This window comes from Rhamphochromis longiceps, linkage group LG6 (assembly GCF_057381845.1).
Source record: "Rhamphochromis longiceps isolate RC_006_pf linkage group LG6, R_longiceps_female_GT1.1, whole genome shotgun sequence".
Lineage (NCBI taxonomy): Eukaryota > Metazoa > Chordata > Actinopteri > Cichliformes > Cichlidae > Rhamphochromis > Rhamphochromis longiceps.
In genome coordinates this window covers 39,447,415-39,463,315 of record NC_140562.1, presented here as the reverse complement: position 1 = coordinate 39,463,315, position 15,901 = coordinate 39,447,415, and the positions used below count along the sequence as shown (strand labels likewise).

At 37.0% G+C, this 15,901-nt stretch overlaps 1 protein-coding gene across 1 annotated transcript in view; it reads right to left on the bottom strand.

Annotated features, from left to right (window-relative positions):
• The window catches only part of LOC146668708 (neuronal acetylcholine receptor subunit alpha-7-like), a 56,360-nt gene extending 42,595 nt beyond the window's left edge, over positions 1–13,765 (bottom strand). The window contains exons 1-2 of the mRNA XM_085410705.1: positions 13,415–13,765; positions 5,034–5,173 (exon numbers count right to left, since the gene is read on the bottom strand). Of these exons, the coding sequence (XP_085266831.1) occupies positions 5,034–5,173; positions 13,415–13,484 (210 nt within the window). The 5' untranslated portion in view covers positions 13,485–13,765. The remainder of the gene's footprint in view (positions 1–5,033; positions 5,174–13,414) is intronic.
• Between the last annotated feature and the right edge of the window lie 2,136 nt (positions 13,766–15,901).

Below are 15,901 nucleotides of genomic sequence, written 5' to 3'. Positions count from 1 at the left end.
TCCTAACAGAGAGACACCCCAGGGCAATCACAGGACGTGTTGAAAATTATACCTGTCACTTGGCCCTCCAAAATCTAACTCAAAATTTTAAAGCTACTGCCAGTGCACTTAATATTGGCAACCATGATTTTCTATTTTCAATAAAAAGGCACAATAAATGTATTAACAAAGCATTTACAGATGCTCATTTACACTAGAACTAAAGTAAATTAAAGTAAATATACCATATAAAATAGGCAACTGACAAAGAAGAGAATCGTGTCTTTGTGTTTACCAATATAAATCAATTAAAACATATTTTGCATATAAAGAATCCTGCAAGGAGCAAGCAAATGCATGCAGTGATTCACCTATTCTCATATGCAGTACAATCATATATTACACAGACTTTCTACTAAGGGGCTGATGGCAAAACTGTCTAATATCTGATCTGATAAGGTTGGACACTTGCTTTTTTACACGCAGCTACATTCTGTAATATCTTGAAAAAGGTCAGGGCACAAGTGCATTTGTGAAAATGCACTTACATAGGAATTCATGAGAAGAGATTTTAACAAAAACTATAACTAAACCTAAGTCATACACAAAAAAAGGAAGTTATAATGTGTAGGATACTGGTCTTGACAAAATACAATTCTGTAGACTATGCTACCCTGTCTCTACATGTTTTTTTTTTCAGTCTTTCACTAAAAAGAGGATTTTTTTTCACATAGGTATATAATGGAAATTCTGAACATACTTACTATACATAGACACACACACTCAGGATTGTGGTCACCTCAATTAAAAAAAAACAATGTAAGTAAATGAGATTTTTTTTTACAGTTACCAGTTTTATTCTTATTCTAAATTGTAAATGTAGCAGCACACACCATACAACATCGAATTTCATCAGCGACAAGCCAAGCAAAGCACTGCTTTTACTTCTCTTTGTAGTGAAAATCGATTCTCACGGTTTACATCCCCCTATCCCTCTGCCTCCTCAATTCCTCCCTAACTCCCCCCAAACTACAATCTTATCTCCACCTGTCCTTTCTAATCTCTGCTTCTTTTAAACAGGCTTCCTTCTCCACAGTTGAAATGGAACAGCCTTCTATTGTATACATTACAAAGAAACATTTTATGTCCCTCTGGTGTGCAACCTAATGTACAGTTTTGGAGACCTGGCTTTGCTTTAAGGTTGCTGTGTTTTTGCTCTATTTTGTGGCTGACCTCTCTTTTTTTGGTGTTTTGTGAGATTTCACTGAGCTGCAATATCAGCTCTGTGACACCCGCTATAAACACTCTAATCTTTTCATAAATCTACTGTGATTGGTTTTTGTAGGCTGTGCTTGATGGACACTTGCATTTAATAACAGCTCTTTATCTGTATTTCACTGCAAGCGATATAGCATTCAAGGCTGAAAAATGTAATACACATATGAAATAGTTCTTTGTTTGAAATCTTCATGTGCATTTTCCCCCAGAAAGAGGATTTCATCTGTGGAATTCATTCAGTTATATCCCCAGCTTGGAACAATAGGATAACTTCCTACCTCTTTTTCTTCCAATCCAGATGAAAGGATCAATATTTCAAAGATAGAGAATCACCAAACAGGGAAGACAACAAATTCTAAAATCTGAAATAAATAATATCTTCTTAGAAAACTCTATTGTGCTTCATGTACTTGCATTGACTTTATATTTCCCATCAGTTTCTTTGAATAATAGAGCTTCATCGGGACAAAGAATAGTGAAAATTCGTTCTTTTATATACAGGTCAATGGATACGGTCATGCTTCTGCTGCAATGCATCAGTTTATCTGAAAGAGGAGCATTTCTCTGCAGATACTTTATATCTCAGGGTTGATTGAATCAAACATGAGCAGAAGCAAAGAAGTCCCTGCTCTTGTGCAAAGAAACATCTGTTACAAGCATTTTTTCTGACTATTTTAATCTTCCTCAAGAGTCAAGAATCTTCCTCCAGAGTTGTTAATACTATTATCCCAAAGCAAACAGACTTCCATCTTACTTTGAATGTAGCATGAGCATACTTGGCAACTGAAGAAGTAGTATTCAAAATGGTTTACTTAAGCATTTATGACTAGTATTAATATTTTTTAAAATTATCACCACAGCAAATTCTCATTGTGTGAAAGTATGTTTTTATAACAAAAACTTGTTGAGAATGTGTCTTCAATGAAGCGTTTTTGGCAAAAATCCTGCAGATGAGTTTTTAACAGTGGAATTGGCCATGGTACATCAAAATTGTGACTGTTATATTTTATCACTGAATCATCTTCATTGAGGCAATACGATGATTGTGCAAATTTAATGTTGATAGCCGGATTAGAGCTCATTATTTATTTGATTTCATATTTAAATTTATAATAATGTCATAGTACATGTTTTTTTTAATTAATTTTATTAATTTTTTAATGTAAAACCCTAATCAGTTAAGAACGCAACACCTATAGTATTCAAGTATAAATGTGCGGTAAAGTAAAATTGCAAATATTTATTTCTCATTCATAGTTGTTCACTCAGAGGTAAAAGAGAAACTCAAAAGAATGACAGGGTATATATGTGTTGTCCTCAATTAAATATACTTTGTTACATATCTGCAATGAACTTTACTGGTTTCCTAATAAGGTGCATGAGACACATGGTGGCACTTTAAACTATATGGTTACCAGTTGTCCATCAGTCTGTCTGTGTATGGCATTATTCATGGCAGTGGACCCAGTGGGCATCAACCTGCCCTATTTCCATGGTTAGAGAGTTACCCAGGAGCAGATGGAGGAATCAAAGGCCATATTACACACACATTGCAATTATACTCACATACATATACACAGACACAGCAAGGTTTACATTATTTACAGATGCCCAGTAAGCATTAATTCATCTGGTTTTGCCAGCTTATTCATTATTTATCAAGCCATCTAACAGCACAACAATACATAAACAACCAACACACAAACACACATACATGCACATACATGCACATACATGCACACTATACATATTTACATAACATAAACTACAATAACTATAAAATAGTTTTAAAAGAAAAGAAATTTGTAGTCATGTAACTATGTGACGAGTTCTTCAGAGATTCCATGTGGAAGCTGCTTGGTTCTGATTCTCCATATGGAAGCTCAAGATCTAAAATGCATTAAAATGTTTTTAGTGTGCGCTGTTTGAGACTTCATATTAACAATAGAATTAGAATAGGAGTCTAGTGTATGAGATTTACTGTACCACCATGTAGTTATCATGAGGAAACCTCATGTCTTGTCACAGGGCTGACTCTGGGAAGTGACAGGGTGTCGGCTTGGCTTTTTTGGTTGAGTGCCCTGGCTGTGTGGTAGGGCCAGAAGGCAGGAGGTTTGTGTGTTTTTGTGCAAGAGTAGGTGTATGAGATGGGGAACAGGAGGAAACACTTGACTGAGTGTAGAGCAAACACTGAAGGAGCAAAATATGAGATGTGACAGAAAATCTACTCAAACCACAGAAGTGTCAATTTAAGAGTTGTGGGTTTAACATTAAAAAGAGTGAAGAATGTCAGAGAAAGGGAGGATTGTGCCTTGTTGAGCTAAATGGTGTGTGTATGGGTGTGTGTTTGTGGGTATAAAATGTAGGACACAAAAATAAGAATGGATGCTTTAAGTCAAGCTTTTCTCTCAGGGTACCACTTCAAATGATATCCATAAAATGAAGAAGACAAACACAGGTATTGTATTGTGTTGTGCAGGAAGTGTTTAAAGGAGTGGCAACCAGCTAATGTTAGGTGGCTAATTAAGTATTCAGGCTGGCAAATGTTGTCTGGGATCGAAATATGCAGTCAAAAATAACTAAATCTGTCTGTTGAGCACTCGAATTATATTTTTCCATATGCCTTAGCTTGTTGACTAGTTAGGAAGACATGATGACATTGTTAATCAGCTCTAATTTAATATAATGATGCTTTGGGGTAATAAGTGTTTGAGGTGACAAAACAATTTTAAAAATTGTCAAGTAATAATATATTCTTAGGCTGAGTCACCATTATGAAACCTTCTAACCTCTGTTTTAGAGGTTATTTCTCCTATTTCTGGTGACAAATATAAGCAGCAATTTAGCATAGCATAGAAGAGCAGAGTTCTTTAAAGAGAAAATAGCTGAAGACGAAATTAAAATATCTTACAATATTTGATCTTTATTGTTGTTTTCAAAAACAACAAACTGAAAACTGACAGTGTTTGACACTGTAGATAAGTTTTACCTTGAAAACCTTCTACAGGAATTTCTAGAGAGGCACTCTATACTGCCTTTGGTTAGGATATGGTTAGCATTTTCAGCATGTCAATCTTTAATTTTTCCCCCTTGACTGAGTTTGACACTGTGGGAATAATAGTTTGAAATTCAACTTCACAGTTTTAAAGAAGTACAAAAGATGCATAAAGAAAGATGAAATACCTTCAATATAAAAAAGCCTAAAAGACATGCCTCAAGTTTCACAAAGTAAGACAGCATTATAAGCCCAAAACACATATAACGCTGGGCAAGGGAGGTATGGAAAGAAAGTGACAAATAGATGAGAAAACGTTTTTATTTAATCAAGGAATGGTATTGCTTCATTTTCAAGTATAAGTTGGAAAAGATTCACGTAATCAATCTTTTGGGATAAATATTTAGCACATTTGCACCGACCTGCATGCAGCCTGTTGCTATTACCCCTGTTTTTTTCCCCATTCTGTTATTTTTCATTATTTTGGATTGGGATTAATGAAGTATTCTGATTCTAATAAGAGATAAGAACCATTATTAGAAGACCAACACCTTTTTGTAATCCTGTTATTAGGGTAGGCAATAAACCTCAAGCTTGTTTTCAGTAAAAGTAATCATCCTCTCAAACTGAACTAACAGCAGTGGCTTCTATGTGCCACTGGCTGCGAGATGAGTGTTTGTTGCAGGCAGTGTGCTGCTGTACAACTTGTCTTAAAAAAACCCTCATCCTCTTTCAACTGTCTTCAGATATTCTCGGCACTTCACAACACACACAGACTCACCACATCAATAATCTGTAGCAAAGTGAGGCCGAGTTCGACCACAATGGGTGCAGAGTCGTTTTGGACTGGTCTCTCAAGTCGATTGTAGTTTACCATCAGATCACGATACAGCTTTCTCTGGTACACTCCACCATGACAAACTGCAGGGAATAAATTGAGAATTATAACCAAAATGAAGCAAGATAGTCACTCACTTTTTAACTTGTACAGATTTGCCCTATGGTAAAAGAGGAAAATGAACTAGCAAAGGAAACCAAAGGAACAATGGTGCAAGGAACTGATCAATTTAAATTCTGCTGTGCACATCCTTTTTCTTTTTCACTCAATCCAGTAACTTTATAAAACAATCAAACAGTTACTCCACCCATATTAAATCTAATCAGCACTGTTATTGCAGTTACAACCAACATTGTTCATGCAGTGTCAAATTCTGCAATAAATACTGATTAAGTCGCACTAAGGTGAATGTGATGAGCACATTAAATCATTGAACTTTAATTGTGTTGACTGTGTTTCCCTTTTTTCTCTCCTGTATTCATTATGCCTCATCAAGAGGTTTACACTGAACAATTACAAGTATTACAGCACAGTCCCTCAAGCAAAAGCAAGCCCAGGCAGCCACGAGGGTATCGCACATCCACAATGCTAAAATTCTTTTTTATCAGTGCTGCTGTCGTAATTTGAAATATAATTACTTTGAGTGGCGGTCAAAGCAGTGACTTTAACCAAGTTGCTGTTAAGGCCCTTTCACAGCAGGCAGGGTGAGCAGGGTAAGCAGAGTGATGATGGATGGTCAAATCGATGGAGCTGTCATGTCACACAGCTGTTGAGTCCACATTTCAAACAGTTTTTGTGTTCAAGTGTGACTCTGGTGGTTGCAGCTCTAAGTGTGTATCTGTTAGTGTAACCAGACAAAAACAAAAAACCCACTATTGTTATCAAACTAGTCTTTACAGTCAAAGCTTAAACTGAAGTAAACCTGTGTTGAACATTATTATATACTTGTTAGAATTTTTAATCTGAATCTCACAGTTCAGCTGTATTATTTAGAATATGTGAATATTTTGTGCTATAATGCCTTGCAGTGTTGCTTTTGAAAAAGACAGCAACTGATATAAATATAGAACAAGGGGGGATTTACACAATCAAGGCTCTGGTAAAACGAATGGAAGAGAGCCATAACTTTAGGTTCAGTGAACACCAAGACATAAAAATCTGATGAAAAAACTTTAATAATGTTTGGTGACTTTGGATTATGTCACAATGACATAAATTATACAGAGTACCAATATAATTACTGTTTCGGGCTCCTACCATAGCATTTGAATAAATGCCATGCAACATACAATGAAAATCCTGACTGTGTTCTTCCTATATTAACATGTAGAAATGTGTGCGCAACACAGATGTGAACATCAAGTGTATACTTTCTTCTCCAGAACAACAACACTGGCTTCCCATTTCAGCTGTTTTAAAGCTTCTGATTGGCTCTTTTGAGTTATTGGTGGAAGAATATATGGACTTCATATATTTTATTTTAGGATTCCTGGTTGGTTGCATATCTCTCACAGTCTCTCTGAGTTCCCCAAAACCTTAGAGCAGCAGCTTCTCTCATTAAAGGATGACATTAGATAATTTTCTAAACTTCTCTACTTCAGTGTCATTTTCAGTCACAGTTGAAAAGGTCTCAGTCTGCCTCTCCCCAGTGATCCATGTCCAAATTAGATGTTGTCTTAACATATTCCAGCAATTACCAAGTGACAGCCAAGACGTGAGTGCACCGACAATGACTGAGTGAATGACTAATTAGCTAATGAGGCAAAAATAAACAAAGGCATCTAGCTGTTCATTTGTGAGTGAGGGTGTTGGCGAGTGATAGGCCACTCCTAAATCTTGGGGTGACAGGAAATCTGCATAATGGCTGAAAGTGGCAGCCAGCAAAAGTGTTGAGAGTCAGTAAAATGAAGTGAGCCAAGAAAAAAACAAGCTGAACAGTAAAGAGACCTGTCAAAGAGCCACTACAAATAATATACATCTCTAAATGGGTGTCAACATGGCAATTAATGAAATCTGTCTTGCTATAAACCTTCACAATAAGACAGAAATATCATGCGTATGTGTATGTGTGTACTTGCGATGTGTTATTGTACAGCAAACTTAAGAAAGCAGACTTCAGAAAAATAATGAAATGGTAATAGCTGCATGCCATCTACAAATTTAGAACATTTAGGACTGTTGCTTCTCCTTCAAGGAATGGGCATCCTGCAAACATGAAATCTCCACAACAAAACTATAGGTTCATATTTACATTATAAGAAAAACCCTGAAAAATGTTGTGTTAAAAAGCAACAAAGATCCTGAACATAGCACGAGCTAAATTGTGTGTTATAATTGGCTATAGTTTATTTAGCTGTAGCTGTTTGTAATTGTTTCTGTTTCCTGCACAACTGTAGTGAGAGCTTAGTTTGCACTAGCAGCAAAAAATCTTGTTCTCAGTGCCTGTTGGTCTGCCGTTTACCACCAATTCTGTTCATAATATTTATGGACAGAATTTCTAGGAACAGCTAAGGGTGGAGAGTTTGGTAGAGCTGCTACTCCTCCACATCAAAAGGAGCCATTTAAGGTGGTTTGAGCATCGGACCAAGATGCCTCCTAGGCACTTTCTAGGTAAAGTGTTTCAGTCATGTAATGGAGATCTAATCTCTCCAGAACACACTAGAGAGATTACTAGGCTGACTGGTTGACTAAAATACAAATAATGCTCACTTTAAGTTATGAAATGCCTCTTTGTTGTCCTTCTTTTTCTTCAAATACACAACTGCACATACAGTAAAACCTATAGTAAGATCTTAGAAATGCTTGATGTTGTACATGTGTTAATTATTGTAATCTAATAATGTTTACACTCTTTCTAGTGTTGCTGCAGCATACAAATCTAATTAATTATGTTAATTCTTAACATAGGGAGAATTAAAAGGCAGCAGTTTTCAAGGAGCGTAAAACGTCTATGTTGTATATTAACCTCCCTGAACTGCTACAAAGCTTTAGCTGAAGATTCAAAAAAGTCATGTTGTTCATTTTTCTCTATGGTAACTTCATAATTCCTTAAATATGTTTTTTTAGTATCTTTACAGAATTACATTTTTAGATCTGATGTTTACTTCTATTATCACGATAAATCCAAAAATACAGTCCAAAAAAGTCGATCATTACCCACTGAGAGAACAATGCCAAAAAACACTTTGGAAAGAATATTAACTTAAAATAAGAAATATTTTAGGTTAGTTTTGCTTTTAAAAGCAAAAGCTAGGGAAATATTTTCTCATGCTCTGTGGGTGGTCTTATCCTCAATTTTTTTTTTTACACAAATAGCTACATCCTCAAAATATTCATCTTACCCTCAGGTCCTGCCACTGACATACAGGATTCTGCCCCAGTTTTCCATCGTCAAGTCATACTTCCATCACCCAGATTGCAACTGTAGCTCTTTTTCAGTTTTAATTAATTAATTCTGAACTGAATGATACAGATGCACAGGACATACCAGTACAGTGTAGTTAACGGCAATGAAAATATTTTTTTTCTTTTTTATTGTCTGGATTCTACAGCAGTAGACAGAAAGACAATTTAGTTTATAAGTGGTTCACCCTTGAAGTTGTATGCTGCCTTTAAAATACTACACATACTGGCATCTGTACTGTTGTCATTCTTCTTGGCAAAGAAAACAAATCATAATCTCTCAGTTACACACAAACCTGATGCATGTTGGACATTATTCATTTTCATGTACTTAAAATTAGGCTTAAAGTAACACAGCTGACAGTAGAACTGCTGGATCTACCTTATGAATGTAATATCTACATATTACATTCATAAGGTGGAAATCCAGCAATTAAGTACAGCATGTCATTTCCTAAAGTTTGCCCCAAAATCTATTCCTGTCATTGTGTCCAAAATCTTGTAATTGCCATAGCTGAACTGAAAACCACATATTCTTCGCTCCTTAAACGACACTAAAAACTTTGTTTTACAAACTGAAAATATATTGGGGGAAAAATGAAACTATACTTCCTGAAGCAAATTCTTATCTGGGTTTCTCATCTTACTGTACACCATATTGCTTTTGCCAGCCAAAGGGAAACCCTAACAGCTTTTGGCTTCCAGCAATAAAAGGGACACTTGAGGACAGCAGGCCAAAGACGGGCTTGAGCAGAGGAGAGTCAATCTTTAATGCCTGCAAAAGGTAGGTTGGTTTACACAGAGTAGTAAAAAGTGAAATTCACAGGACAATGAATAAAAGACCATTGTACCACTTTAAGTGTGACCGTCAGCGAGATTGCAATGAAAACAATCTGTTGTCAGTGTTTACAACAACCGACAGGGAAAATTGAACCTTGTTTAAAAAGCTGATAGCTGGTGGAATAAAGGCCCTCATACCAACTATCAGTGGTCCTTCTTGTGAGGTATGAGCTCTGCCCAGAAAATTGTCACTCGCATTTTGAGCCCTGACTTCTAAAACTTGTGCTCCCAAACTGCATTTCCATGTTATCAGACATTACATTTGTTTTTGGCATTGTACAAATAGGTTTGTATTCAATATATCTTTGTTCAAGTGGTTGCCTTTCTTCTGTCAGTTCTTGTCAGGCGACCAGTCACATATTAAATAGGGTGTTACTTGTCACTTCTGTGTAACCCAGAAAATAGACAATTAAATGTGGTTACTTTGTGAAAGTAAAAGGGATTTCCTGCACCGAACAGTAAGTAAATACAAAACTAAGCAGTGAATAAAAAACAAAACCTAAAACTCATTAAAGTGAAAAATTATGCTTCCACATATTACTCTCCTACATCAAAGTTTTTTTTCCCTTTGAGTGGAATTTGTGGACCTTTGGAATTCTGTTGTAGTGATATTACACTTCCCTGCTAATGTATCTGAGCACTTACTTTAGTGGTATTGGGTCAATGTTGCCTCACAACAAGAAGGTCTTGGGTTCAAATCCACAGACTGGCTAGGGCCTTTCTGTGTGGACTTATGTGTTCCTCTGCAGCTTCCTCCAACAGTCCAAAGACATGTTTGGAGTTAGGCTAATTGGTGATTCTGAATTGGCTGTAGATGCAAGTATGAATATTTTCTGTTTTACTGTGTTAGCTACCTGATGAGGGTGTATCCTTCCTCTTGTACTTAACCATGAACTGGGTAAGTAGAAAATTTATGGAAGGATTTTATTATTTCCCAGAAGCATATTTTTGGTATAACTAAATATCTACATATCTAGCATATAACACATATGTAGATCAAACACAAACAGTTTTTCCTTGTTGGGTGTTTTATTTAATTTTACTTCAGTGTTTATTGTAGAAATACACATTAATATTGTACATTTTGCTGTGTGTGTTATTATAGTTTTCCTCTTAAATACTCCTACAGAGTTAGGATCACAACTGCAAGCACATGAAGGAATGTACATGAAAGCAGATACCATTCAACTAAAGAACAGATATCATGACAATTACCACACCACAAAGACAGATTAAATATTGATTAGTCTTGGCGAGTCTGAACATCGAGGAAGGCTGGCCAAGTTTAAAATCGAATCACATTAAAGCAGATGGTTTGCAAACATCTGCAAAAGATCAATACATATCCAGAATTTGAAAAGCAAGAAAGACAGCCCAACTGTGTCTGAGTGTTACAAGTAAGTTTCCTTGAGAATATGAAGTCACTTTGCTGGGAAGTGGAAATATGTTTTTAAGGAGGTTTTGCCATTGCTCTAGTCAATACAAAAACATGATTTAATAATTCCAAAAAAAAGTTGTCTCATACTTTTTTTTTTGTAAGCAACATTGATTTGTGCATTGGATCTGCATTATTTATTATAAGAAATGTTCTTTAACCTCCTAAGACCCGAACTCTTCCATGGCATGCATTTTTAATTTCTCTTTGATATTTGGGCTGATGACCCGATGAATGTAAAAACAAAGAATTAGAAGATTTTTTCTTTTTACCTAATTTTTCTTTCTAAGAAAAATGAGAGCCACATATGAGGATATTCGTTTAAAATTTCGATAGAACGGTAGCAGTATAATGTCCTCGTAAGTGGATATCAGGCGCTTGTAGAGCAAAATTGAGTATTTTGGTCTAAATAACCCAAAATGTGATGTTCACATATGTGGACGCCAGGTCCTAGGAGGTCAAAGCTGCATCAATTTTTTTCTAGCCACTTGGTGATGGTGTAACAACCTGTAAATAAAACAGACAAACTTTCAAAATAAAACTAATGAGGGATTTAAATGTTATCATCCAGGACCAACATTTTTCATTTGGCGTGGTGTGTGACCACCAACAGTTTACTTTGTATTCTGATCCCCAGTAAGTCCAGAGGGAAATATCTCATGGCCTGCTAACTATTCCACTATGGTCAGCATCTAGGTACCACTCTTTTTCTTTTTTTTTTAATTTAACAGCGCTAATCAACCTAGAAACAGGTTTGATGCTGCTGCTGTATACTGTAGATATACTAGAATTGAAATGAAGTAGTATTTTTTTCTTTTATTTATTTTTTTTACTTTTTAATAGTTTTTTATATCTTATGTATGTTTATTGTTTAATTCTAATGTACAGCACTTTGTGTAAGCTGTGGTTATTTTAAAGTATTTCATAAATAAAGATGGTATGGCATGGTATGGTAGTTAAACCCAACTCAAAAAGGAAAGATGTGGGCTGAAGAATAAACTGAAAATTGCAAAATTCAGACAAATACTCAGTTTTCAGCAGCCATTAACATTTGTCTGAGTCACTCTGAACACAGGCCCATGAGTCATCCCAGTTTTGTTTTCAGTCTTAATCATTTATATCTAACTATTCAAAGAGAAATTGTCCTTTGAACTGTTTTCATCATGGCCGACTCTGAATCAGCTGCATACGCCTAAATGTTGTCAAACACAACAACAAAAATGGCTACCCATTTAGGGTGTATACATAGATTTTTCAGAATAATAAGCAATCATGCTACACTGTCTCATTAGCAGCCTTAATTTTATGGTAAGTCCACTGCAAATAATCATGTTCAGTGAGCTATGAAAGGACTAGATCCTGGCCATATTTTACAGACTATACTGAGAGTAACTACTGTATGATCTGAAAGGACTTGTGTGACTCAGTGTTGCTGGTAGAAATGCACATTATTAAGAAAAAAAACAACAACAACTCAATGATGCTCATTCATTGGGAATAAGTGCCAGTATCAATGAATAAGCATCTTTTCATTTCAGGACAGCTTAAATCCCCCTTCAAAAGGTCTTATGAATTATGACCAACGTTTTGTGCAGCATTGTAGAGCTCAGAAGACAAATCCCTTAATTCATTGAGTAATGAAAAGGGTTTGATGCACTACACTCGAGACAATTTCCTTGAAGATTCACAGACTCATCTCGTGAACAACATTTAACTTCACACTTGTCTCTTAGAAACTGCTCTTGAACATTCTCCAGGAAATGCCCCTCCTCCAGCCACTTTATTATACAGAATGTATGTTTGCCTGCTTTTGTAATAGCAATGTGGCTTCTTAGAGCTGCAAGCAACCTGTTGGGAGAAGCTGAGAGGACACATAAGCATACAGCACCCTCCTTACTTGAAGTCCTACCATGTTGGGATATTAATCTTGGAGCAATTAAAACGTAAAGAAATCACTTTTTGAAACTGGCTGTTCAACACCCCCCTCCACCTCCGCACCCTCTCAACAGCATCAAAATAAAAAAAGACTACTGCACAAAGACAGAATAAAACGAGGGATTCAGACATAGACTTTTAACCTCGTCTGAGGGTTCTCTTGCTCAGTTCCACTGTCGCGCATTTAACAATCCTTTAATTGCAGATTACACTGAAGGGATGAATGGCCCCATGAAATTCGTGCATCACCGCCGGGACGCCCTCCTTATTGTGGGCCAGCTGTCGCCACTCTATTAAAGAAGGTTCACTCACTATCGTGTACGCGCAGACACATGCAGCCACTGAGCCATGCGCTGCAAGCATGGAAATCCAGTAATACAGCACTTTTAACCGTGGCAATCTTTAGGGATTCACTCTTTGCGCATATAATAATATACCGCAAATATATAGCCACACGACTGATATTACCACGCTGACTTAACATTATAATCAAGCATTATTATTATTATTTTTATAAAAGTCTCTACAGTATGTACAACTCATGTGCTTGGCTTTTTTAAACACACTGGATACAAATCTCATGACCGATAAACATCCGAAGTAATCCGAAGTCTGTCTTAAAACATGTCAATCCATTGCTCCTCTCTCGGTCTTTTTGGCCATCTTTTCACGCACGCATACAGAATACAGACTGAAGGCTCCGGTGACCCACCTTGACAGCAGAATGTTGCCCACAGGTAAACTCCAACCAGTACAAAACCAGTGCGTTTCCGAGGCTCCATGGTCGCGGCGGAGCACAACTCTTTCTGTAGCCGCTGGAGATGTCAAACTTTGAGGGAGTGCAGCTTTGTCAGACTGCTGGTGCTGCTCTCTCTCGCTCTGTTTCTCTCTCGCTCTCTCTCTCTTTCCCCTTGCCGGATGCTGGAGGAGACGCGCGGGCACGCACGCACACACCCAACGTGTCTTTTTGCGTTTGGGTCTGTTCAAAAGTCACATCGAATTCAGCTCTCTTGTACTCTTTCTGCTGCTCTCACGCGTATTTTTATATCAAACGTCTCGAGCCTGACCCTCGCGCGTTTCCGGTCGATTGCGCGTGCGGTGACGATGACAGCCACCTGTCCGCTAGCTGCTGCTGCGCAATACTTCGTCAAGGTTTGTCCCCTCCAGTCATTTCAGGCTCATCCTCATCTTCTTTATGGATGATGACTAAGGAACCGATGAACGCATAATCTCAACATGCACACATTTCCAAAAGAGGACAGCACGCCCCCACCCAACTTTTAAAAAAAACTTTTTACACACTTATTTTTTTTGTAATTGATTGACTAAGCGGCTTAGCGTGATTTCACACCCAGTGTAATAAAAGATCTCCTCCTGCATGCCACAGGGATCTAAAACAACTGAGAAACAAATAAACAAGTATAGAAAAGAGCACACATTGAGCAGAGAGCCAAATCTTCTCCTTTTGTCACACTTCCTACAGCTCCTCCTTATTTCTTCTAACACACTGCTCCTTTGCCAGGAACCTGCCACTGAGAAAGTAATACTTTTAGATTGCACCTATGTCGCTGCTGTTTTTATTATTATTACTGTGCGTATTTCATGGCAGGGGAAAGCTTAAATATTCTAATTTAATTGTGAGATTCTTGGTAATACTAGTTCTTCACTGTGCAATACTTTTTGTTTATAGAGTGTTACCAAATAAATGCCAAATAAACAGCTTTAAATGCTTTAAGCTTTAAGTTTAATATAGATCTTTCTAGTTATGTAGCTCTCAATGTGATTCAGTCTATATTCAGTCTATATATCTGTATCCATAAAGTTCTGTCTAGCTCCAAATGGCCATGCCTACACCATCTTTACCCTTTCATTGTCATAGGTCTCAAATTGTCCTCCATAGCACAAGTAGGTGCAAGGTCATATTAGCATAGCGTTCTACATCACAATACAACACATGTCTGAGGGACCCCTTTGAAGTAATCTGTGAAATGACAAAAAGAAGACAGTGAAATTTGAGTTGGAAATAAAGGTAATGAGAGGCAAAGTTGACTTTGAGCTTTGATGCATTAAAAATAATAAGACTACAAACATGTGTACATGAATGAAAACCCAGAAACCTTTTGAAAATTGAATTTCACAGTAAAACAGACATGGCTCAGATCATGTGGAATCATGTGGCTTTTGTTCCCCTATGACTTACTCTGAAATTGTCAGTAATAATTTCAAAGAATATGCAGACTTGTTAGCATTGTTTCAAGGTACAATGAATAATGCAATCTGAGGGTTAGGTTTTAGACCGCAACCACCTGAAAATCATCTTAGACTTGTACTTCAAGCTTGGAGGAGGATCATTGGTCAATAAAACCACCACAAACCATCCTCTGTAGAGTAATTATTGATGTCTGTTCTAGGCTACTGTTCTCGTGCAAAATCATGGACCCCATGAAGAAGGACAGGGACCAAAAAATTTACTCCATTTGTTTTTTCAAGGTTATTACACATCTATTACAACATATTTTTGGATGATTCTGGTCTGTAGATTCTGTTAACTCCTCACACATGGAGCCATGCTGAGTCTTTAAGACATTCTTTAAAAAGGTATCTCAGCACCTACCAAAAGTTACTTGGCTTTCATTGTTCACTGCTTATTTAGATTTGTTCTAGTGAGTGTCAGTGTTAGGTCTCTCAGTTATACCTTCTTGCACATTACTCTTTTTTAGATTGGAAGAATAAGGTTCTCCCTGTTTTACCAATCAATGTTAATTTAAAAATAATAATAATAATTTTAGTGTTAGTCACTAACCAACATTTTATACCAAGAACATCATCCATGGCATGTCTTTGCAGCAGTGGTGCAGATGATGAATTAGGTTAGATGAACACAGTTTCATTTCAGCATGCACCACTGGTTATGTCTTTAATCAGCATGGCAGCTGTCCAGTCAGGTAAGTCTGGTGCATGTGGCCAATTGTTAAAGCATATTCCATCACGTAATTACTTCTAACGAGGCAGTTGCCTGAGCTTCAGTGTGGTGCTGTCAGTAGGGAGAATAACATCTTCAGGGCACAGGCAGCACACCTTGCATGGCACGACTGTTGTGTTGGGTTGCATGTGCGTGCACTTTGTGTTGCAGCTTGCGTGCAGCATTGCCACCCTGTATAGAGACCTTTCAAGTTGTTGTTTGGTTTGGTGTGATGCA